General features: G+C 34.7%; 3 protein-coding genes across 3 annotated transcripts in view; all 3 read right to left on the minus strand.

Moving 5' to 3' along the window:
- Positions 1-14,392, minus strand: part of LOC107679704 (two pore calcium channel protein 2-like) — a 20,118-nt gene extending 5,726 nt beyond the window's left edge. Inside the window, exons 1-20 of the mRNA XM_016475333.1 lie at positions 14,380-14,392; positions 12,553-12,785; positions 12,292-12,408; positions 10,469-10,568; positions 10,080-10,145; positions 9,637-9,701; positions 9,087-9,196; positions 8,887-8,968; positions 8,716-8,802; positions 7,144-7,263; positions 6,458-6,517; positions 5,085-5,213; positions 4,906-4,955; positions 4,723-4,822; positions 4,336-4,407; positions 4,164-4,237; positions 3,775-3,883; positions 3,389-3,471; positions 2,873-2,954; positions 2,352-2,443 (exon numbers count right to left, since the gene is read on the minus strand). Coding sequence (XP_016330819.1) covers positions 2,352-2,443; positions 2,873-2,954; positions 3,389-3,471; positions 3,775-3,883; positions 4,164-4,237; positions 4,336-4,407; positions 4,723-4,822; positions 4,906-4,955; positions 5,085-5,213; positions 6,458-6,517; positions 7,144-7,263; positions 8,716-8,802; positions 8,887-8,968; positions 9,087-9,196; positions 9,637-9,701; positions 10,080-10,145; positions 10,469-10,568; positions 12,292-12,408; positions 12,553-12,785; positions 14,380-14,392 — 1,844 coding nt within the window. The remainder of the gene's footprint in view (positions 1-2,351; positions 2,444-2,872; positions 2,955-3,388; positions 3,472-3,774; positions 3,884-4,163; positions 4,238-4,335; positions 4,408-4,722; positions 4,823-4,905; positions 4,956-5,084; positions 5,214-6,457; positions 6,518-7,143; positions 7,264-8,715; positions 8,803-8,886; positions 8,969-9,086; positions 9,197-9,636; positions 9,702-10,079; positions 10,146-10,468; positions 10,569-12,291; positions 12,409-12,552; positions 12,786-14,379) is intronic.
- Positions 14,393-15,038: 646 nt separating this feature from the next.
- On the minus strand, positions 15,039-17,104 carry LOC107679729 (two pore calcium channel protein 2-like). The gene is made up of 3 exons (XM_016475370.1): positions 16,885-17,104; positions 15,534-15,586; positions 15,039-15,442 (listed from the first exon to the last, which is right to left on the minus strand). The coding sequence occupies exons 1-3, from the start codon at positions 17,039-17,041 to the stop codon at positions 15,362-15,364; spliced, it is 291 nt and encodes a 96-aa protein (XP_016330856.1). The 5' UTR covers positions 17,042-17,104; the 3' UTR covers positions 15,039-15,361.
- Positions 17,105-19,040: 1,936 nt separating this feature from the next.
- The window catches only part of LOC107679728 (glutamine-dependent NAD(+) synthetase-like), a 13,836-nt gene continuing 8,403 nt past the window's right edge, over positions 19,041-24,473 (minus strand). The window contains exons 16-21 of the mRNA XM_016475369.1: positions 22,225-22,331; positions 22,008-22,139; positions 21,453-21,522; positions 20,247-20,375; positions 19,927-20,103; positions 19,041-19,727 (exon numbers count right to left, since the gene is read on the minus strand). Coding sequence (XP_016330855.1) covers positions 19,710-19,727; positions 19,927-20,103; positions 20,247-20,375; positions 21,453-21,522; positions 22,008-22,139; positions 22,225-22,331 — 633 coding nt within the window. The 3' untranslated portion in view covers positions 19,041-19,709. The remainder of the gene's footprint in view (positions 19,728-19,926; positions 20,104-20,246; positions 20,376-21,452; positions 21,523-22,007; positions 22,140-22,224; positions 22,332-24,473) is intronic.

Genomic DNA, 24,473 nt, shown 5'->3' on the forward strand with positions numbered 1-24,473 from the left:
TCCTAAGTAGGGATGTTCATTTTAACCGGTTAACCGTTAACCGACCGTAAGAATTTTTGACCAATTAATACAATCAGTTCAACGGTTTAAAAAGTAATTTACTTTTCTTTTTTTTTTCTCTGTAATTTGTCAAAATATTTCAAAAGGTTTGCTGCATGGTTAAAATACGTAAAAATTGTGTTTTTTTAGAAAAAAAAAAAACTTAAGTCGTATATAAGACACATTTTATTTCATTCAGAAATAGACCTAATGCCGATGCGAAATGTTTACAAACATTATAATAAACACTGTAAACATAGTTAGGCTTGGCACAGATTTTACTACCTACATATTTAAACTGAGCAGTCTGTTTTTTTTTCCATATGTTTGACTGACTGTATTTTATTATGATAATGAACAGGCTGCATTGTCAAGGTTGCAAACCTTAACTGTGTGCGCGCATGCGGCACCGGCGCAATCATTTAATCATAACAGTGGAAGCAACTACTCCTTTTAGTCATAAAAATAATCGGAATTGTAAAAGGTTTGCTTTTATTTATGTACATTCACAATAAAAACAAATCTTTGTGCTTTTGTAAAATAAGCCTAACGAAAAATAGGATCCGACGTCTGTTTCCTTTCACGCAGCACAAAAATGAACCGAAACTCTGCATACTAGGCTACTTGTTGCAGTTTTTCTTTTGTTTTCTTAATTTATTATTTAAGTAAAAATATATTTCTCGTATAGGCCTATTTATTATTATTATTATTGTTGTTGTTTAATTATATGAATATAATATTATATTATTATTATTTATATACATATAGCCTAGCTTTATTATGTTTTTCTCCGCTCGCAGAAGTGCTGCAGGTGCGTGTGGATGTAATAATGAACATAGCAGTCGTCCTTTACTCCTGACATCTGAGCCACTGAAGACGCAGTGAATTACTTTTGTTTTTGAAGGGAATGCACCCCCCGATCTACCTAAATGCGTTTATGTTCATGCGAATCATTAGTGATCCTGCCTCACCTACAGAAGAAGTGAGTATAAGGTTCTTTTATGAATCTTTGCTAATCACCTTTCCAAATGATGTGCCAGTTAGCAAGTTCTGCGTCTAACGTAAACAGTATCATGAGACCTGCTCGTCACCCCAAGGAAGAGAGGGGCGGGGTGGGCAGAGCTCATTAGCATTTAAAGGAACATGCAGTAAAATGGGTTGCTGAAAACAGAGCTGTTTTTTACAGGGTAAAAAGGGTGTTGTTTTACACTATCATTGACAAATTTTAACCAAAGTATGTTATAGACTTTTCATTAAAACCCTAAAGAATCATATAAACTTGTGGAAAATGGGCATCCGATGACCTCTTTAAAGTCCCCCTGTGGTGAAAATCAAGTTTTTTATGTTGTTTATTTGTCTATGTGGTGTTTTTAATATGCTTTTAGACAAACCATGTGCGCAATCCATTTATCAACACCATTGCGGAGTATTTTCTCCTTAAAACTGTAGTTTCCCAAAGGCAGTCACAGAAACGCGGTTTGAAACAGCCTCTTTTTTGCTCCGTCACAAAATTCAATAACCAATCGCGTCAAGGGATCCTATCCTTAGCATATCATTAACTGTGCTGCAAAGCAGAGGGTCTAGTGAGAAGGCAGCCAGGTTAGTCCGGTAACAGTTATATTTTTTCTGTAGATGTTTCGCTAACTGTTAATATTTCCCCCTATTTTCACGATGTCATGTGCTGTTAGCGCTTATTTATTTGTATTTAGAACCGCTAACTTGAATAATAACCCACGGCAACAGTGTAAAATAGCCCGGAGTCAGACCCACCTCTCCTGCATTGGCGTCCGCAGTTCACACGCATTGCTCCCGGGGGAAGGGTGTAGAGTTGCATTCAAGCTATTTTAAGGCATGAGAAAATTATTTTCAAAAGAAAAAACATTTAAATATGTCATTTTGATGATCAAAGATGAGTTTTAAAGGATAAAATTTTTTACTACAGGGGGACTTTAACAACTACCTTACTAACTTTTAATAATACTGAGGCAAAAGTACTAGTTAATGGTTTCTTAATAGCGAGATAATAAAGTGTGATTAAAATAAAGTGTGACCATTCAAACTCATTTCAAAACTCACTTATTTTCATCTATTGAATTATCACTACTGTCAGACAAACATCCTGATAACTTGATGGTGTTCAAACAGAACAGCTGAAACAGCTCTATTGATCATATTTTATTGATTCTCACGGATTCATTTTAAAGTGGAAATTTTGCCATTTTTAGAACTAATGGTCGGTAAAACAGTGCGACTTGTTTTCTCCCAGGTCTCTAGAATCATTGATGAGAACTTTACAAAGGCTTTATTCATACCTGAAAATAAGCTGTACAGTGCTTTGATAGGCAATTCTCTCCACATCTTCAACAGAAAGAGCATTACTGCGGTCCCACTTATAAGTGAAATTCTAAACAAAGGGAAAAAAAACAAGGTTAACTAGCATGTTTAGAAACAAATTTACTGCGCTGTCAAGAAAAGGTCAGAATTTATTGATTCAGTTACAAACAGTAATGCTAACTAACTGGATGTGCTACTACCGGTTATTAAGGTTAAGGTTAGGGGTTAGTATTGGTTTCAGTGTTGTATAGGCAATCAACACTGTCACTGACATGACCAATGAAATCTTTACAATCAGCTGCGGGACAGGGTGTGTGTTTAACTGGTTTGGAAAAAAGTCATGCTATTGATCATTTGTTCAGTAGTTCATTAGATTTCAGTCATAAAAATAGGACTGTAATATATATTTTTTTCATTTTGGAATAGGAAGACTGGGAATGTGTATTAATAAAGTAAATATGGTCAGTCTTGAATTATTTACAGCAAACAATCTACATACCTCCAAAATGAGGGCCACAAACAGGTTGACCCACATGACTGAAGATGTCAACCACCAGGCCACAAAGTACACCAAGGACCACCTGACATGGAAGAATTATGGGTACACATTTACAAAACCCCGTTCAGTTAAAGCACACGTGTTAAAGACAGACAGAAGGGTGTGTGTGTGTGTGTGCGCGCGTTTTTGTGACAAATGAGGACATAAATTTGTATAATGACAAAGGTATGACATAGGTATTACAAGGAGAAGGTGACTTTTCAGGACATTACCCCATGTCCCCACTTTTCAAAACGCTTATAAATCACACAGAATGGAGTGTATTGAAAATCTGAAATAGCACAAAGTTTCCTGTAAGGGGTAGGTCTAGGGGTAGGGTTGGTGTAAGGCAATAGAATATACGGTCTGTACAGTATAAAAACCATTACGCCTATGGGATGTCCCCACTTTTCACAAAAACAAACCTGTGTGTGTGTGTGTGTGTGTGTGTGTGTGTGTATAGAGCGTCTAGCTTACTCTGTAGTGTATCTGGTGTATGCGTCTGTGAAAACATGCCAGTTATTCACCACCATGATGTTATAGAGGAGAACCAGAGAGGACTGGAAAAATATGACAGGAAAAATAGTAAAAAAAAATGTTATTTAATAGCTCAATAATTGACATTAATTTGCGAGACCAAAAAAACAGTTTTCCTTAATTGTATGTAGGCTTAAACCTAAAATATAGGTTTCACTTTTGAAAGTGAAAATAGTATTAAAATAAAAAATTTAAAAACACATTTAATACTTTAATCCTAGCAAATCTGGTCAAATCCTCTGACTACTTATTCCTCATACATGCTTATTATGGCATTTTGGGAACTTCCTAAAAACCAAGTTCCCAGAGGCCTCTGTGCAACTTACAGCAAAATCATCAAAGTTGTTTGGCCAGTACTCCAGCTGTTCAAAAGTGCCACAATCCATGCTGAAGGGACCATCCGTTTTGTTCTCTATGCTGGCATTGGAGATTAGACTGAAAGGAGAGCACATAGAGAGAGAAGAGGCTCAGATGTAAAATCTATGAAAATAATAAGAAATGTTTCTTGAGCATAATTAGTATATTATAATGATTTCTGAAGGATCATGTGACACTGAAGACTATAGTAATGGCTGCTGAAAATTCAGTCATCACAGTAATAAATCACAATTTAAAATACATTAAAAAAATAATCAATTGTAATAATATCTCACAATATTACAGTTTTTACTGTATTTTTATGTTTCCTGTTAAATGTGCAGTTGATGAACAGTACCTCATGTTTGATGGAGGGGTTATAGCTCCCTGGAAAAGCCAGATACCAAGGACGGCAAACATATAGTACACTACCTGTATCAGAGAAATGTACAAGTGAAGAGACCATCAGTACGATCAATCACCATCAATAATAAAACTGCTAGAAAAAAAAAAAGAGTCTGTTCACTCACCAATAGAATGCCAGCAAATGCCCGCAAGTTTTTCACCAGGTCCACAAGAGTGCTGGCAACCACGGCCATCAACTAAAGTAAGCACAAAAAAATCTTTACACATTTATTAAGCATTTATTACATTTTAAGCATTTTTAGTGCTCTTTTAATGTCAGATGGTATGACCAATCGTGCCAATTATATGAAAAAATACTGGCTCCTGTGAACTGTCTTCAAATAGGTAAGGAATAATGTACAGTCTATCTATCTATCTATCTATCTATCTAGCAAAAAACTATTTGAGAAAAGAAATGCAATGGTGCCGGTATGTTTCGCACAGCTGTAGTATCATTTCTCCTTGTGTCCATTTAGAACCAATGTGATTCATGTGAGAAGCCCGCCACCAACCTTGATTTCTGGAATTATTCGGAGGAAACGGAAGACAATCAACATGTTGACCAGTCGCACCATCTCCCACAAAGCCATCACATGTCGTGGAACCAGATCTCTGTTAACATAAGAGTAAAACATCACATTGAAGCATTTGGAGAAGAGATCAGGAGATTTGTTCTTCAAATTAAGCACACTCACACGTCCTCATAGGGAATCCTGTACGTGATGAATATGGCAATCTGAATTGCCTGTTGAGAATAAAAGAAAAACACAATGAGTCTCCAGTTATTGCCTTCACTATGTAAACAGCTATGTATGCCTCAGAATTCCTAATGATTATTTTAAATCACAAAAAAATGACACAGGAAATGTGTTACCAGAAGAAGAACAGTGAGGAATCCATCAAAGATGTTATTCCTGTAAGACAGGTAACCTCTCCAACCAAAAGCCACTATTTTCAGCAGCATCTCTATTAAATAGTACAGGATGAAAATACAGTTGAGGATCTAAAAGACAGAAAATATATTTACATTAATATTTATAGAACCACACAGAAAATGCAGAAAAACACATATATCAACTATTGCTGAAAAAACACCAGGGCATTTTGAAAGTCCACCCAAAGGATTTAACACAATGTTATTTATTTATTTTTTTTACAAACGAACCAACAACTAATATTTTTCTACGAAATTATATTTTTACAGCGACATAAATTATTTTCAGTGCATGAAACAGTCACCTCCATATAGAAGTTATTTTTCTCTGACCCAGATTTCTCTGAATTCAGAACCAAGACAGTCTGCAGAAAAACAATAACAGACATCAGATATGAACTTCAACATTCAAATCATTTTTTTTTTGCATATGCTATCCACAAGATCGCACCATTTTGCAAAAAAAAAACAAACAAAAAAAAAAAACTCAAAACATCCTGCGCTCTACATAGACTGCAATCTATTTTTGTGAACTAAATTATTCAAATAATTTTCTGATCTGATTTCAAATAATGCTATAATTTGTTAATAATTGTAATAATACAATTATTAAACTAGTTTTTTTAATTATATGAATTGTAAGCATTTATGGTGAGTATGAGTACTTTCACATTTGTAGATTTCATTTTATTGTATAAAGTATAATCTGTGGTCAATGTTTAAATACATTTGATGACTTGTTTGTGTAAGAGTAAAGTGTTACACTTGATTATTTAATATTAAAACTTACATATTTCAATCCAAATCAATTTAATTTGGCATTTCTATCTCAAGAGCCCCTTGCAGCTCCATCATGAACCACTAGGTGGTGAACAACCAATTTGGAAAACCCTGTTTTAATCTACTGAATTCTGGAAATGTATGCAATGTTCTTCATGTAGGGTGATGTATGTGATAATAAAAGCAAGTCAAAGGAAATAAGGTTTCTTACACAGATACAGATGACATTAGCCAGAGCAACAACGTTCCCCAGTACAGTAATATAAAAGTGACTGTAGATACACTGGATAAGCTGTAGGACAGGAGAACTGTACTCTGGTTTTGGTGGATGCTTCAGGGAAAAGACAAAAACAGAACAGTCAATGCATCTGTTGACACCAAAGATCATTTTTAAAGTCCACCCAAAGGATTTAACACAATGTTATTTATTTATTTATTTATTTTTTTTTACAAACGAACCAACAACTAATATTTTTCTATGAAATTATATTTTTACAGTGACATAAATTATTTTCAGTGCATGAAACAGTCACCTCCATATAGAAGTTATTTTTCTCTGACCCAGATTTCTCTGAATTCAGAACCAAGACAGTCTGCAGAAAAACAATAACAGACATCAGATATGAACTTCAACATTCAAATCATTTTTTTTTTGCATATGCTATCCACAAGATCGCACCATTTTGCAAAAAAAAAACAAACAAAAAAAAAAAACTCAAAACATCCTGCGCTCTACATAGACTGCAATCTATTTTTGTGAACTAAATTATTCAAATAATTTTCTGATCTGATTTCAAATAATGCTATAATTTGTTAATAATTGTAATAATACAATTATTAAACTAGTTTTTTTAATTATATGAATTGTAAGCATTTATGGTGAGTATGAGTACTTTCACATTTGTAGATTTCATTTTATTGTATAAAGTATAATCTGTGGTCAATGTTTAAATACATTTGATGACTTGTTTGTGTAAGAGTAAAGTGTTACACTTGATTATTTAATATTAAAACTTACATATTTCAATCCAAATCAATTTAATTTGGCATTTCTATCTCAAGAGCCCCTTGCAGCTCCATAATGAACCACTAGGTGGTGAACAACCAATTTGGAAGACCCTGTTTTAGTCTACTGAATTCTGGAAAAGTGTGTAATGTTCTTTATGTAGGGTGATGTATATGATAATCAAAGCAAGTAAAAGGAAATATGGTATCTTACACAGATACAGATGACATTTGCCAGAGCGACAACATTCCCCAGAACAGTAATATAAAAGTGACTGTAGATATTCTGGATATGCCGTAGGACAGGAGAACTGTACTCTGGTTTTGGTGGATGCTGAAGGGGGGAAAAAAACAAAAAAAACAAAAATAGAATAGTTAAAATGTCTGTTGACACCAAAGCTGAATTCAGAATTAAATTAAGAGTGTCTTTAGAAATTCCAATTAAACTCTTTCAGTTTGAATCTGAGGAAGTAAAATCAAATGAAATTCAAAAACACTCTGCTACAAGTGTGGTTTAATATTACATTATTCCACTTTCCTGAAAAATTATATACTATTAATATTCACTGTTTGTATAAGAATTTTCTACACAATTTATATTAATTTTATTATATTTATACATATTATATTCAATAAATAAATTTAATAATTAATTATATGTTATTATACATTATTATATTTGTTATAAGAATTTAACTTATTTGTTTGGAACATAGTTGAAGAACACATTATTTTCTAGAATGCTCTCTTAATTGTATTAAAGCCAAACAAAATGAAGCAAACTTATAAGATGCAAACTTTAAACAGTTATCTATTCTTGCCTGTTTCGTTGTTGTATTGGATTCATCAAAACTCGTTTTGTGAATTGCCATACACTGTAAAAAATAATTCCTTAAAATTTACGGTAAAAAAACGGCAGCTGTGGATGCCGGAATTTTACCATAAAAAATACAGTAGCAACGTTTTAGATTTGATAGTTTTAACTCAAATTTACAGTTAAATACCGTAATTTCATTAACTGATATAATGTTAATATATCAACCTATTGAAGTACTGAAATCTATTTTGTACCTCTGTAATACACTGATATCCACCAAAAGCAGATGGTGATGAGAAAGTCACATGATGAACAAAAGCCCATCACAAGCAGCTTTTAAATATTAACATATATAGAAGGTGCACAGTGTCATTCACACAAACACTAAACACCATCATGGTAACACACATGAAACTGAAATAATGCACTAAACATTAATTTAACAACATTAGGTGTAATATACAACCCTAATAAACATAACTGATAAGAAAAAACTAAGTAGAAACATAGTTATTTCAACAAAAAAACATCAAATTTAAAATGTAATGCAGGGAATTCTGGTAATGTCAATTTACGGTTATTCACTGTAAATTATATGCTCTTTTTCACTTCTAAAAACGGTATACTACCGTAAAAATTACATGTAATTTCCAATACAGTTTTTCACCGTATATAGTAGGGGAACTTACCGTTAACCATTTAACAGGTTTTTACTGTAGCATTTTTACAGTATATTACCGTTAAAGTCACAGTCAATTTTTACAGTGTACAGCTGTCATTCTGATTCAAATTCTAGCTCATAAAATGCAAGGGAACCAATTCTCAACTTGCCCAACCCTGCTATGCACTAATGTCCTAATGATTCTAATACTAATTTAACCAACTTGCACAAACTGTTCAAAAAGTGTAACTTCCTGAATTCTGAATGTACTGTAATGTAAACTGTTCCACAAATGTAGACGATCAAACCTCTTTCATAAAATCCTTATCCAGCTCATTAAAGAGCCTCTGGAAGGCCTCGCCATTAATGAAGCCATCTGGGAACTGCCGAGCAGCCTGGAGGAAACAAAAGACAGGTAAAACAAACAACCATGTCACGCACTATTTACTATAACAAACTATTCTGCAATCTGTATTGACCTTAATGATAGCCTGCCTGCAGTAAGACTTCATGTGGACTCTATCCATGACCTGCAGAAACATGTTCACCGCCACTCGCTCCCTGAGCAGCAACAGGAAAAGTCATGTGACCAGGCATAAAACACCACATTAGAGATATAAAGAGTAAATGTTTGCTATAAGGAAGAAAGACTAAAGTGCTGGAGAGGACTGGATCTTACACATGGCCTTCAGACTGAGTGCTGGTGTGCCCTCGGCCTGGACAGCACAGCACCTCGAAAGCAGCCCGAATACCCAGACGCCTCCTGATTATAGACGTCTGAACTGACATCTAAACACACAGACCATAACATCAATAATTAAAGGAACAGTTCACCTAAAATCAACATTTACTGACCCTCATTTTGTCACAAACATGTATGACTTCACAAAACACAAGAGGAATTTTTGAAGAATTTTCACGCCACTCTTTTCCATACAATAATAATTATGGTATGCCTTAAAACCAATTGAAAACACAGGGTCATATGGAAAACTTTTATTGTGCTTTTTTTTTTCTTTGTCATTTTTGGAGCTTGATGGGCTCTGGTCAGTTCTGTTGTATGGAAAAGAGGAGCTTGGAAATGATCAAATACATTCTATGCTCCATGGGAAAAAAAACATATGAGTTCGGAAATAATAACAGAATGTAGATTGCTGAACTATTCTTTTAGCAAACAAGCACAAATTCCTAAAACAACATCTAATGTAAGTCACGTAACCGTCACTCACCAGTAAATATCCCCTGAACTGGTTATAAATAATAGCCGTCATTAGATTCATTAACAAATATGTCCCTAAAAGAAAAGAAAAAAAATTGTCAATGTTTAATGCAGGTGGAAAATTTTGAATGCAAGTAATATTAACTGAAGTGTGCGTGCGTGTAAATATACACTATGAGTCAAAAGTTTTTGAAAAGAAGTCTCTTATGCTCACCAAAGCTGCACTGAATAAATACAGTAAAAAATTAAAATAAATTGCATCAAATTTAATGCAAATTTGATGCAATTTATTCCTGAGTTTTCAGCAGCCATTACTCAGAGACACATTTCTTCAGAAATAATTATTAGAGACTTCTTTTAGAAATATTGCAAAATCTTATATTATTCCAATGTTTTGACCAGCAGTATATGTCTGTATGTGTGTGTGTGTGATTGATTGCCATTAAAACTTACCAAACACACTAAAGAGTATAAAAAATATAGAATAGCCACGGTTCAGAGAGTATGCTGGAATCATGACTGTTGAGAGAGGAAGACACGTTGACAGACACACAGATTACAAGAAAGGTTGTAGGCCATTTTAGGCAGTTTCACATTTAAAATGAATACAGATACCTGTGAAAGTTTAACAGAACATTGTGACAAGTCACAAGACATCATGTCATGTGGTTAAAGCCAATGACTCATAGCCTCCACTGCAATGAGCCAGAGATGACTGAGAATTCGACACAACGGTGCCAAAATGTCATCTGTCACTGATCATCTAAAACTTTACTGAGTCATTCAGAGATTTGCACCTCCTGAGAGACTTTAACAACATTTACAGTCAAATGAAGACGTACCGTCAGGGTTATTGGCTGTCGTTAGCAGCACTAGCAGAGAAGACAGGGCCTTTGGCAGGTTTTTGAAGTAGGTTTCCCATTCTCCATTCTTCTTAGGGTCCTACAGAAACACATCTATTCAGTCAACTGTAGCAACTCACTTGGAATAAAAGTGTCTGCTAAATGATTCAGTGTAAATGTAAAGATTGGATGGTATTTGTTCCTTTACTGGCCAGATAACAATTACAAATTGCACATTAAGATTAACTAAATAACTAATTAAAACTAAACTAAATTTATTTAAAAAAACTACACTAATTTTATTAACTAAACCCCATTGACAGATATTTGTTTTTGTTTTAAACTAACTCACTCAATTTTGTTCTATTTTTCAAGAACTTACATTTGCATGTAAATGTATCTTGATTTAAGGATGATTAGATATTTGTATTTGGAAAAAAAAAAAAAAATCACTTTTGCAATGTATGCAACATTTAATGCCATGACTTTATCAGTTTTAGACTTTCTGCTCTTATTTAAAAAGGCTTTTTTAAGACCCACAGAAAGAGTGAAAAACAGAGAGAACCGATCCGGTCAACGTTTATCCGGTCATTTTTAAATAATAATATTAGAATGGAACTGCACACAAATTGAGAAGTGAAAATAAGGAATTAAATGGAGGCTGTTATGGGGAAAAACCCTTATTACAGAAAATATGTTATTACCTTGCTATTTCTGGAAGAGTCCTTTTGATACATTTTAGAGTTTTCTTCATAAGGGAAGAGTTTTGCAAGAGGAAAAATGGGCGAATTAGTCTCCTGACTCTTAAACTCTGTGGGACAGAATGACAGGGAAGCATTACAATCAACTGACCTGATGCTGACAGCTGACTGAGACATTTACTTAAGATGATGAAGGAATAGATTGTCCAAAAATTAACATCTCATTTCATTTCCCTCAGGTCATATTTGATGTGCTTATGCAAATTAGATTTAAGTGAAAATGGAGGGCAAGATTTAAAATACAACTTAAATTTTGGTCTGTTCTTCAAATGAGGGCAAGTTAAATAAAAATGAAAAAAAGAATTGTAAATTAAAATTTTAACTGCACTTTAATGAAGTTCATTTAGAATTACATTTTACTTGCATTTCTATGAATTATAAGAACATTTGTGACCCTGGACTACAAAACCAGTCATAAGTGTCAATTTTTCGAAATTGAGATTTATACATCACCTGAATATCTAGAATCTGAGGGTGCAAAAAAATCAAAAGATTTTTTAAAGTTGTCCAAATGAAGTTCTTAGCAATGCATATTACTAATCAAAAATTAAGTTTTAATATATTTACAGTAGGAAATTTACAAAATATCTTCATGGAACATGATCTTTACTTAATATCCTAATGATTTTTAGCATAAAAGAAAAATCAATAATTTTGACACATTCAAAATTTGTAGCTATTGCTACAAATACACCCCAGCGACTTAAGACTGGTTTTGTGGTCCAGCAGGGTCACATTTTATTTTGCCAATAGTGCTGGGCAGATTACATGTGGGGACTTTCGATATTTAATTTAGTGAAACTACTTAAAAAGGTATATTGATGTCATATTGAATTAATTTAGTAATTTATTGTCACATTTAACTTTATACTATTTCAATCTTCAGTTTAATGTAATGCGTTAATTGCCATTTCTTTGTAATTATTTTGTGGAATTTACTAGCAATTTCGAGTGAAAACTTTCTACGCCAATTTGTTTTATAGTGTAAATATTGTCATATACTGTTATAGTGTAAAGAGGCACAATAAATAAGCAGCTTTGTAGTAGTTCTTATAAACTCACCTCACTGCACATCATGCTAATACTCAACATCCAATCAATAACTGATGCTGCAATCACTACTATATAACCAATCAGCCATTTGTTCATACGAAACTCCTCCCATCCTATCAGATAACTCTGCAAAACACACAAAACATCCAATATGTTCTTTAATATAATATTAATCAACTTAAGTCATATTACAAAAGAGGTCTGTTTAACTCTGTCATATGGGCTTGAATGACATATAATGACAGATTTTTCATTTTTTGAGTGAAATACCTGTTTAATGCTATCCCAATAGTCAACTGAATATTTCTGGATTTCTACCTTCACAGTGACATCTAGGATGAAGATACAAAGGCAGACTATCTCAATCCCCTCCGTCAGTCCACACGGTGGCTCCCAAGGCTTGGGTTTGAAACGAATGTCCGAGGTGTAGGTCAGAGAGGAGGGGGTCTCAATGAAAGCCAGTCCCGACAGAGAGAAACATAAGCAAATGACCACATAAGCAGCTAGAGGGTACAGGTCAAAATAATTGCAGGAATGTTGCAGGTCCAGTTTTTTTTTTTTTTATACAAAAAGTAGTTTCGCTTTCAGGCCGGCGGGGCTAGAGTGAGCGGCGGCCGGCGGATTCGACGAAGGAGCGTCCGGCGGGCTTGCGGCAATGTGACATGTGACGACCCCGGGCTGGACTCTGCTTTGTCCACAGTGAAAGCCGATCTGGCAATCCACAGCGCGAAATTGATGTATTTCCTCAGCGACCAGCACGGACCAGCTCTACGCATGATGAAGCAGATATCATCCTCTTTTGGAAGGCCAAACAAAGTAGTTTCGCTTTCACAACGAAACACAGCGTCTTCACGACATGGCGGCAGCAACAATACTACAGCGAGAATAAAATTACGCCTTCTTTCTTTGCTTGAACATTTGGGCAGAGTTATGCAAATCTTCCCACATCATGATGTAGACATGTGGGGGCGTGTTAGAACGAGCCGTTTTAGGTAGGCGTGGTTCACTCTTAACTTTTATAAAGAATATCTCTTTGGATTTGAGACTTTAGTCTTTGCAACTTTACAGATCTTCTTTATGCACCAAGAGCTTGTAACACTTCAAAGAGAAAGGAAAAATTGAAATCGCATCATATGACCCCTTTAAATGAGCCTTTTCCTTCACTAGGCAAATTAGGTTATTGGCCATTTAGAACTTCTAATAGCCAAAACAGAAATATTGCACATAAAGTGGATTATCAAAATCAGACACACAAAAAAATCTCTGTGACAGCATTTAATTTTTAAATATAGCTTACTCCAAAATGAATGTTTAATGTTAAACACTGAAGATTAGTGGACAGGCTGTAATTTCAAAAATGTATCCCAAATGTTTCCTTACAAATGTCAACTTACTGAGAACTGAAGCCTTTCATCCATTAAAACAATACCAACCTGTTCTCTCTCCCAAGGTGTCTGAAAATAATGCCCCAAAATATCATACCATCATAACAAAATTATATCCCAGCATTTAATTTAACGAATGTAAAATTCTCATGCCCTTCATATCAGTATATTGATGACAAATGTTTTTAAATACGGCGCATTGCAATAAACACGCTAAAGGGTGCTTTGGCATCTGTATAATGACACGCAGAAGTCTTGGACATGCGGCATTTATCGGACCCCTAGGAACTGAGAACGGCTTGATACTCTCCAAGTGCTCTGGAAGACAGTAAGCTGGTCACAAAAAAGGGCTAATGGAAAGAAAAAAGATCGGATATAATTCTCTATATGAAGACTTTATTCAAGCCAAAAAAAAAACATATTTATTCTTGAAAAATGCACAATGCACAATCTAAATTTTGTTAATGTAATACAATAGTAAACTTTGTGAGTGGCTCACTTTGTCATTGCAGGATATTTGTCTCGTCTCTTTTTGCTTTGTTTTGCTAATGTTGGAGGCTGTTTTTATGGGAAGTGCTAGCGATGGCGTGTAAAATGATAGATTTACTAATCACATCCCACCAAACTGGCTAGTGAGTTGATATGTGTAACCCAGCATGGGTGATTTTCACCCACATTTGGCAGGTTTTAATTTCTATCCCTGCAAGGATACCGGAAAGGGACATGATGTAACTATAAGTGCTGTTTACATTCCACCCACAGGAACTATACTGGTAATGCATTATTACTGTAGAAGCTCTTCTACCTAGAACTGTAATCACACCACAAAAGGATGACATGGACAACTTAATAGCTCCAAAAACGAACATTTTGTAATGTTGTGTAATGTAAAATACAAGGAATATTTCTGCTTTTAAACCCTCTAGAATGTGAATTTTATTTGATTTTACAAATTAAGAGACAAGTCTAACCTTTCTGTGGTAATTGACAACATGTCTGATCCAATCCAACAACAAGGTTCTGTAAATAAAGCTTAAAGAACTATGAAATGGCTTTGTGATCTTAGTTTTCTTGTCTGTGTTAACGTACAGTATCTCCAATAACAGGACGTTGAGGCAGGGAATATTGAAGGGATTGTCCCAATTAGCTTTTTATCTTCCTTAATGGGACATATATCCAAGTAAAAAGGCTTCTTGAATGACAAATTGTGGGTGAGACTTGATGTTATCCATTGGAACTGTCTGGATCGTAACAGACCATAATGGTTTAATAGTTTCCAAAAAAAAAAAAAAATTATTATATATATATAATCTGCTAAAAGTTATTTTGTCAACTTTTAGGTGTACCACTTTTGTTTTTTTACCAGTTGAGAAACACTGATTGAAATAACTACGGTATGCAATGAAAAGGAAAAACAAAGTACCTACATTTTGTCAAAATTGAGTAATGACTGAAAGCAAGGCTCTCCGAGTCTTGTTACTGATGGATTTGGCTCACCTATACTATGATTTAGACACAACTACAGAGTGTGAATACTGATACCAAATAAACTAAAATGCAATCATGTTTTTATATAAACCTATGAAGCAATTTTTCACAATTCCAGTGTTGCCGTAGTAACTGTTTTGCATTTGTATGGCACATGGCTGGCAAAGAAAAAAAATCTTAAATAAAAAGCATACATTTCTGCTTGCTTACCACTGGCAAATTTTGGAATAATACCATCTATATAACCGTAAGGACCCAGAATCAACCCTGTGATTGATGGATCGATACTGTGGGAAAGAGCACAAACAGGGAAATCAGACATTCATTCAATCAATATAAAAATAATTTTTAAAAATGTTAGAAAAAAATAATAATAACCTGAATTGCATCTTCAATAAATACAACAGCCTGCTGGATATAGAGGTCTGCATCTGTGTTAAAGGAAAAACAAATAAACAAAAAAATAAATTAATTAAAAGTTTTAGCTGTGAATTTTGTTCATGCGTTTGACTTTTTTTGCAAAAATGTCCCAAAAGGTTTTGCATTGGAGATCTTGTAATATTAAACAAAGTGAAACTATTAAATTATCTGTAATCTAAACAAAAACATAGTAAAATATATTTTGGCTCCTTAAAAATCATTCCCATATTGCACTCGCACTCCCAATTTAACCACTCGCAGAGCAAAATCTGGTGCAAAATTTACTGGATCATTCTATGACCTGTACCTCTACCCTGTGTTGAAAAAAATAATATTCTGATTGTAAAACTATGTGTGTAGGCATATTTTTAAGTGTCACAGGATATTCAGGAGCTACCAAACCTGAACTTCTCAACAGGAAATGAGCCAGCAAATCCAAACCATCCTTGAGCGATTACGCTAAGTAGAACAATAAAGAGCCACTGAAAGTTTCATTTGACTTCGTACTGGAGACATAAAATAACTAACATGCACATATTTTATTATATTACTACATATAACTAACAGCAATATATTTTTACAGCATTTATTAACCTTTGTTGATGTTTTTTTTTTTTAATCAATGTCCATGTTAGTTCAGTTTATCTATTGTTAATATAAAAGTTTTGATCTGAAAAATGTTTTCATAAATGTTGATAAAAATGAACTAAGATTAATAAATGCTGTAGATGTACTGCTATTTGTTAGTTCGTGATAACTAATTTAGCTAACTAATGTCGACGAATAATAACTTTTTTCTAAACATGCCAAAATCACAGACTAAAACAAACTAGTCAGTTTGACATTCAGATTACCTTGACATAATGTTCCGAATTGTATTTTGCAACACTTTTTATAACAAGTCTGAACAAGATTTTCACACATCCACCCAAAACACCTTTAGCTGCCCCAGATTTCTGCTAAAATATGAAAACGAATATTACATTAACTGTAAACAATAAAAATACATTTTCAATATGTCTAACTATCTTCACTTGTAATTTGATGAAAGCAACAAATGAAGTCAAAGTAGATGACCTGCAGAGGCAATGAGAAGACAATGGTGTGTTTGTCTGACAGCAAAGACAGAACCCAAACAGAGGTGAATGAATATGATACCAGCCTCACAAAGCCACAACCTTTAGACTTTTATTAAATAACACACAGAGATAACGGATAAACTACAAGACAGCAGAACAAGGTTGAGGAAAAGTTTTAAAGGCTAAGTCAGGACACTTTTGTCAGGTCAGACTGATAAAAACATACGTACCCTCGTACACAGGGTAAGAATCGTCAGTCACTGAATAGGACAGGCGTCTTGATCCTGGTGATTCTTCATGTTGATAATGTTCACCATTATCATGAGATCCATAATCACCAGAGTCCCGGTTAATGCTGCCAGTCAGTAGCGGCTCTTCTTCTTCCATCTAGACCAGGGGTGGCGAACGTCGGTCCTGGAGAGCCGCAGCCCTGCAGAGTTTTGCTTCAACCCTAATCAAACACACCTGAACAAGCTAATCAAGGCCTGAAGGGTTACTAGGAAGCTTCAGGCAGGTGAGTTTTTATTAGGGTTAGAGCTGAACTCTGCAGGACTGCGGCTCTCCAGGACCGGAGTTCGCCACCCCTGATCTAGACAGTCGCTACGAGTCTCCAAATATGCCAAATAAATCCCAAACAGGGCGTTAAAGATATCGGTAGTGACGAAGGACAAACCTAAACGAGTCTTCTGCCCATGTCTGTAAATAAAGTGACAGTCTCGCTATAGTGGAGACGCACTTGTTTTTATTCCCACCGTACTGAGTCAGTGTAACATTAAAGCGAGAGCAACAGTGCTCGAGGTGTTTTTAGGAGCCGTCAACTCCTCCCATACCCTCAGCTCACGCACTCAAATGAAACGTTCTGCTCGCTCATGTCAGAGCACTAGCTAGTCAAGTTTCATTTTACCGAATCGGTTCGAATGATTCTTTACAATGAATCAGTTCACCCTCTAAAAATTCACTTGTTGAATCACGTTTGTTACATTCTGATGTTTTTCCACAATGTTTTATATATTAAATATTATATAGAGCTCGTCACATGCTGAAGTTTAAGGTGTTTTTGAAGGCAAGTGATAAAACACTGTGCGAACCGGTTCAAAAGAATCACTAAATAGAACTCATTCGAAAGAAGAGCATTATCTTCTGCTGGTGTTATATTGCGTTCCGTCGATCAAATAAACGTCCGTCTTTGTTTATAATGAAGGGTCATTTTAATCTAGGCAAATGATTGGGATTTATGAGCCTATAGTGTTCAGCTTGTCCTAAATTTTCCTTCGAGTTCATTTGCGTCATGAGCTGCAAACGGATTGAGCAAGCGTGGGGATTTACTTGCGACACTCTTTATACGGGTTATAATAACAGTTAAATAATACATTAATGAATCTCCCTGAAATAAACTATTTTTTCTTCTCATTTATATGTATATAAAACGTTTGTGCGCGCGCGTGTGTGTATGATAGCTGTACCAACGTGTGTGTGTTCAGACCGTTTCACACATACAAAGAGGAAGTCAATTCTCTGACACCCAACTCGTCCACATCCGCTGTCTCATGCTTTCTGCCTTAAGACAACTTTAAAGTACCGTTCAAACTTTAAAATATCTTTCAAATCTACATTTGTACGCCATAATGAATAAAATATGAAAATCACACTTTTATTTTGTTTTTGTTTTGTAAATTGGTAATCAATTCATTGCATTTTTGTCCTCACCATCACATTCTATCCTGTTAGTCTTTGAAACTATAATATCTAAACAAAAAGCTGCTTCCAAAATCATTTTTTAGGAAGTGATATGTTTGGTGGGAAAACTATAACCAGCGGCTTTTCAACAACACAGACAACAGTAGCATTAGCAAAAGATAAAAAAAAAAAAGATGATTTGCTGTATTAGTTGCTTTGTCTCACTTTAAAACGTTCCATTCTGTTTTCCCACGTCAACACTTATTTATTAAGTTTTTACATTTCAAAAATTACCCTCAAGTTAAAAGCATAGTTCATCCCAAAGTGAAAATCCTGTCATTATTTACTAATTCTCATGTCATTCCAAACCTGCATGACGTTCTTTCTTCTGTGGTCGTAAAACATAAGATATTTTCAAGAACAACCATGTCTATAAAAATAAAGTCAATGGTAACCAAAACAGTTTGTTTACCAACATTCTTTTCTCTTTGGAGTGTTACAAGCTCTTGGTGCATAAAGAAGATCTGTAAAGTTGCAAAGACTAAAGTCTCAAATCCAAAGAGATATTCTTTATAAAAGTTAAGAGTCAACCACGCCTACCTAAAACGGCTCATTCTAACACATAATGTTCTTTTTAGCAGCATCATATGACCCCTTAATAACAAAAATACTTAGAAAGAAAGTCATACAGGTTTGGAACAACATGAGGGTGAGTAAATAATGACCGAATTGTCATTTTTGGGGTGACTTATCCATTCCTGTTTTCTTGCAGATAATCAAGCTACAATTTAGAAACCTTAAGTGCCTGAGCTTTACCAAAGCATACTATATAAAGAGCATAATCCTTTTTGTAGAAATATTTATTATATTACAGAGTTCTGCAAGGAATGACCCAGTCATCACTCTTATATCACTGGCATGCCTGTGTTCTTGAAAAATGCTGCAGTCATTTAATTTGCTTGGTTATAGAGTCATTTACACTACATACTTGAGCTGATCTGGGCAAATATGGTTGTTTCTTGGCAAATTATTCAATGAAAGATTATGAAAGTGCAAGTTACAGATATCTTATTTAACAGTAACTGCATATGAACAATTTCATATGTATTGTTTTATTTTTAAACCACCATTACCATACACAATTTCAATAATCGCAAACCTGATTATTTGCATTAAAATGCGAACATAACTGAAGACATTATTTAGGATTTATACATCCTAAGAAAAACAATAACTAGAACAAGTTGCAGTGCATGTGCAGCCAAACAGAAAGAGTGCAGAGAACTGCTGAGCGCTCACTATAACATCAGCGGCCGAGATGAATTTTTGGACCAAGGATCAATGGCTTCTGATAACAGTTGTACATACACCTTCCATATCACTCCATCATAGCCACCTATACAACAGAAAAACAGAATGGATTTCATACAAATAGAAAAACTACGTACAAACATCTTCAGACAAACATTTACATCTATCTATATATATATATATATATATATATATATATATGTACAGTATTTGTGTAAAGTTTCAATATTAAAGCTTGTATAATACAGCCTAATGAAATCACATTGTTCTGTAGAACTGCTGACCTCATTGTCGATGCAGCGGAATTGCCAGTGCCACTGTGTGTTGTAAAGGAAAGGACGGAGGTCAAAGCGGTTATCATCTGGACTGAAGTTTTCAGCATGATAAGAGGGTGTTACTGTTGTCATCTTATGTCTGTTGATTGAGTACATCCTAAAAAAATGTTTCACTTTAGTAGCCACCTGCAAAACCCCAAAAAATGGCATTTGCACAAAGCATGGCATTGCTCTACTGGTCATAAAATAACAGTGGTCAAATATTAGTATTTACTGCTTTTAAAAGTATCAGGCACTATGAGTACTGTAATGTTTAGGGCATGTTTGACCTGCGAGGGAGTGAAGGTCTCTTTCCATGAGTGAATCAGCTTGCAAAACATGCTGTATGGGCCACACTTGGAGATCTTCCTGAGTCTGCCAATCACAGACAGCTCTGAGTAGGTCATTCCCATGTCAGCCTGTGGGAGGGAAGCACAGAAACACATGTGTAAGGTCTCAGAGCTGTAAAACTATCTGTCTGCATGCACACTGTGATGGAAAAAGCACATAAGGGCACAGCAGCATAGTAAACATGCCCTATAAAAATAAGGACAACTTGAACAAGTAAGTGGAAAACAAAAATAAATAAATAATAAAAAAATAAAAATTACATAAATTAAAAATAAATAAAATAAATATCCACAATACTTTGCAATAATATCAGACATCAGACAGGTTCTCATTTCACTCAATTACAAATCCTACACTGATTTATTTACTACAAGATATATAGAATAAATATAATGTATATTTTTTACTTCACCTAAAACTGAATAGTTTAAATGTCCTAAAATATAATATTAATTAAATATTAAAATGAAAAACTAATTGAAAGTCACTAATTAAACAGAATTTTAATTGCTATTTGACCATTTTGCCAAAGTTGATTCCATCCCTACCACTTTGTAAAAGCCACTAAAAAATTAGCAGAAGCCACGTAGGCATATAACACACAATAATCATCTCCAATCTGTCATTGTTTAAAATGTAATTCATATATGTAACATGAGACACATTTGCACCATCCAGTGATTAAAGTGAAGTAAACTGAATATTTTTTTATTTACATACATTTAGATTAAATATACCAAAAAGTGACATGAATGCAAGCTGTAGTTTGAAATATCAGTAATGGATGCAATGCTTTTGGATTATGTTTTCCCATGACGTGCTAGATGTTTAATGACAACAAGAATTGCTTGTGATGATTCTGCTTTGTGTTTCAAACTGCAGAAATCACATGAATGCAAAGAAAAGCAAAATCAGCTTGACTGAGAAGATGGCTTAGAAAAATACACAGCCTACTGCAGGAGTCATATGGCTGTCAAACAGTACATTAGCCAGTTTAAATATATGTCAGACAGTACTGGACAACTATTGCCACACACAGTTGTGCAGTCCATTGCACATCCCGTCTCAATCAATTACAATGACTTATAAATGCAGTAGTATTCAAGACCTAATTTTTATCAGTGAATGAGGTTGACTATGTTTACCTCATCAGTCTGGACGATCTTGCCATCAGTCAGTGGCTCAAGCTCTGCAGTTGGTGGAGCATCCAAAATGCTGTACAGAAGATGGGTACCAAATCAGCATATTAGAATGATTTCTGAAGGATCATGCGACACTGAAAACTGGAGTAATCACTACTGAAAAATCAGTGTTGCCATCACAGGAATAAATAACATATTAAAAATGTATTCAAATAGAAAACAGCTATTTTAAACTATACAATTTTTAATATTACTGTTTATACTGTATTTTTGATCAAATAAATGCAGCACTCACACACACACACACACACACACAAATATATTTATCTTTTTTATCATGCCTAAACACTGTTTTCAGGCTGGCCATGCATATTAGTTAAGAAAAAAGCATTTCCCCCATTCATTTTTCTATGAGTGGTCTGCCTCCCCTTAAACTGTCCCTCTTTTAATTTTCACTCAATGTGATTTTTTCAGTTTTGTTGGCCAAAACAATCAAGATTATGTAACTACATCAGTTATTTGATCAGCAAATGTGCACCAAAAGGAAGGATTACACACCTTATGAGGGCAGCGAGATGGAAGCGTTTTACACAGTACTGCAAAAAGCACTTCAGGTCCATCTTACTAACACCTCCAATGGGATTGATATCAGCACTGGAGCAGTCATACTTTGTGAAGTATCCAGTCAAGCTGCAAAGACAAATAATACTTTCTTTTAAGCAACCTTCATTACTATTGACAGTTGGATACTGAAAGAAAGAACATAAAGACACACCTCTCATCCACGTTTGCTGAACCAAGAACTAAGAGACCACCAGGTTTTCCCTGAGCCCACAGACACAGCTGGGCAAAGAGGTAGGCCAAAATCATCCTGATACGGGCCTGTATTGGAGTAAACATACACACACATGCATCATGTACATACATCAGACTTTTGGATTCAAAAGGATCTGCAGTAACACTTTACAATAAGATTTCATTTGTTAACATTAGTTAATGCATTAGCTAAAATGAACTAACAGTAAACAATACTGTATTTTACAGCATTTATTAACCTTTGTTAATGTTAGTCAATTTTGTTCATATTAGTTCACAGTGCATTAACTAATTTGAACAAATACAATGGTTGATCCTAATGTAGTATTTAACGTTGCGTAATTATTAAACTAATAATAATAAATGCTTTAGAAGTCCTGTTAATTGTTAGTTCATGTTAACTGATGTAGTTAACTAATGTTAACAAATGAAACCTGTGTTGCCAGATATTCCACAGTATAAGTAAAAAAAACACATGCAGGTGTGAAATGAGAGGTATGGTATTCCTAATCTGTTGCATAATTCTCACCATATTTCTTCATTAATGGATCATTTAAATTTTCCTCAAGTAACCTTAGTTCATGTTTCGCTGACCAGTATGACAGTGGTCTTAAACTGCCATATACCTACCTATAGACAATTGTTTGGAAATATTTTGGAAAAGCAAAAGTTTTTAGCAATCAAACAGGGGTTTGCAAGGGTGTTAGGGGGTCGGCAAAAATGTTGAGTGAAAAACATCAAAGATAATTATTTAAACAATTTTAAAATCTGTCAAAGTTAACATGTCAAGATATTAAATGTTCAATGCAAACATTTTTTAATACATTTATAAAAATTTGATATTATTACCATTTCATTTTGTGTTAAAAAGACAAGTTGTAAATCATATCATCGACTGATCATGATTATTTGATTCTTTTGATGTGACTGGTTTTTGACAGTAAGAAATAAATAAAATAAAATATGAATACAATTTGACGATGCATTTATTTGTTCCTAGTTTTTGCTCACCACTGTCTTGATCACTAGGGGTTTTAGGGCAATAATGCTGATAAGGAACAATTCTAATATTTATTGTGAAAAGCACTATTCAAATAAATTGGAATTGAATAAAATTGCCACTGATATGACTAGAATCTTCATCTCGTGCGAGTTTACGTTATCATAGCAGTCAAACTGCTATTTATTTCTTTGCAAACTTTTGTTTAAGTGGTTAAATTACTTTTAAGAGCACATTATACCACTTTCAAAGCTGTGACATCATAAATGTCTAAATGTCTTAAATAGGTTCTAATCAGCATTACTTTGCCAATCTAAAGCACAAGCTATTTTCTTGGAAAGAGTTGCATAATGTTACTATGTTAGTTCAATCATGACAACTCTCGGAAGATTTTAGCATGGTGATGGATATGACAATGTTAATGTATTTGGTGCCGTGAGTATTTAAGACATACTGCTGCTGCACAAATAACATATAAAATAACCCTTAGCAGATCTATACAGGTGGAGCTGGGGAAGGTGGAGGGTTTCCAGAGAAACTCTGAAAGCGTGCTGCAGGAATCTCTAGTGAATGCTAGCCAGCCATATAAATGCAAGGCAGTAAGCTCATTGGCTGCATATGCAGCATGAGCCAATCAGCTTGTGCCAAGTTGTTTAACTCTCTGAATATCATCAGTTACGTTAACAACCCGTCAGCCTGCGCCATCTAGAGTTTCATGACTGAACTATATATTTATGTTTTAAAGTAGTGAAGGTAGAAACCAAACTCAGCAAATTTGCAGGTCGTTTGACTCTTAGGGTGACTAACTGCAATATTATTCTGTGAAAACTGTGGTGGTTGTGTTACAATGCAAGCAAACCGCATATAAAAAAGTCAGCAAATTAGCATCACTTTGACAGAAACTGCTTTCTCAAGCCCGTGCTTTTGTGATGTCATGGGTCAACGTAAGAACCATATAAAACATCTCAGGTTACGTATGTAACCCTAGTTCCTCGAGGGAACGAGACGCTGGAGCTAGGGCGAAAGAACAAAAGAGCCCGGAGTGGCTAAAGTAGGCGGGGCTCGCCATCCCGAAGGCCAACTTCTGGAGGAGTGAATCTTGACCCACAAAGGAGAGGGGAGATCAGAGGACTCGACGCTATGGAATAGCATCCTGATCCACCACTTAGCATAAGCTTCTCTGGCCGGAGGCCTCGGCCTCAGCGCAC

Source organism: Sinocyclocheilus anshuiensis, unplaced genomic scaffold, assembly GCF_001515605.1.
Source record: "Sinocyclocheilus anshuiensis isolate Anshui unplaced genomic scaffold, SAMN03320099.WGS_v1.1 scaffold224, whole genome shotgun sequence".
Taxonomy (NCBI): Eukaryota; Metazoa; Chordata; class Actinopteri; order Cypriniformes; family Cyprinidae; genus Sinocyclocheilus; species Sinocyclocheilus anshuiensis.

Bases quoted from the DNA above. Each gene is read 5' to 3' on its own strand.
- LOC107679729 (XM_016475370.1), bottom strand. From the start codon at position 17,041: ATGGAAGAAGAAGAGCCGCTACTGACTGGCAGCATTAACCGGGACTCT. The intron at 15,587-16,884 runs GTACGTATGTTT...CCTTTAACACAG, and splicing joins TTCTTACCCTGTGTACGAGG to ATGCAGACCTCTATATCCAG. The intron at 15,443-15,533 runs GTTATTATTATT...TCTTTCCCACAG, and splicing joins TTATTGAAGATGCAATTCAG to TATCGATCCATCAATCACAG.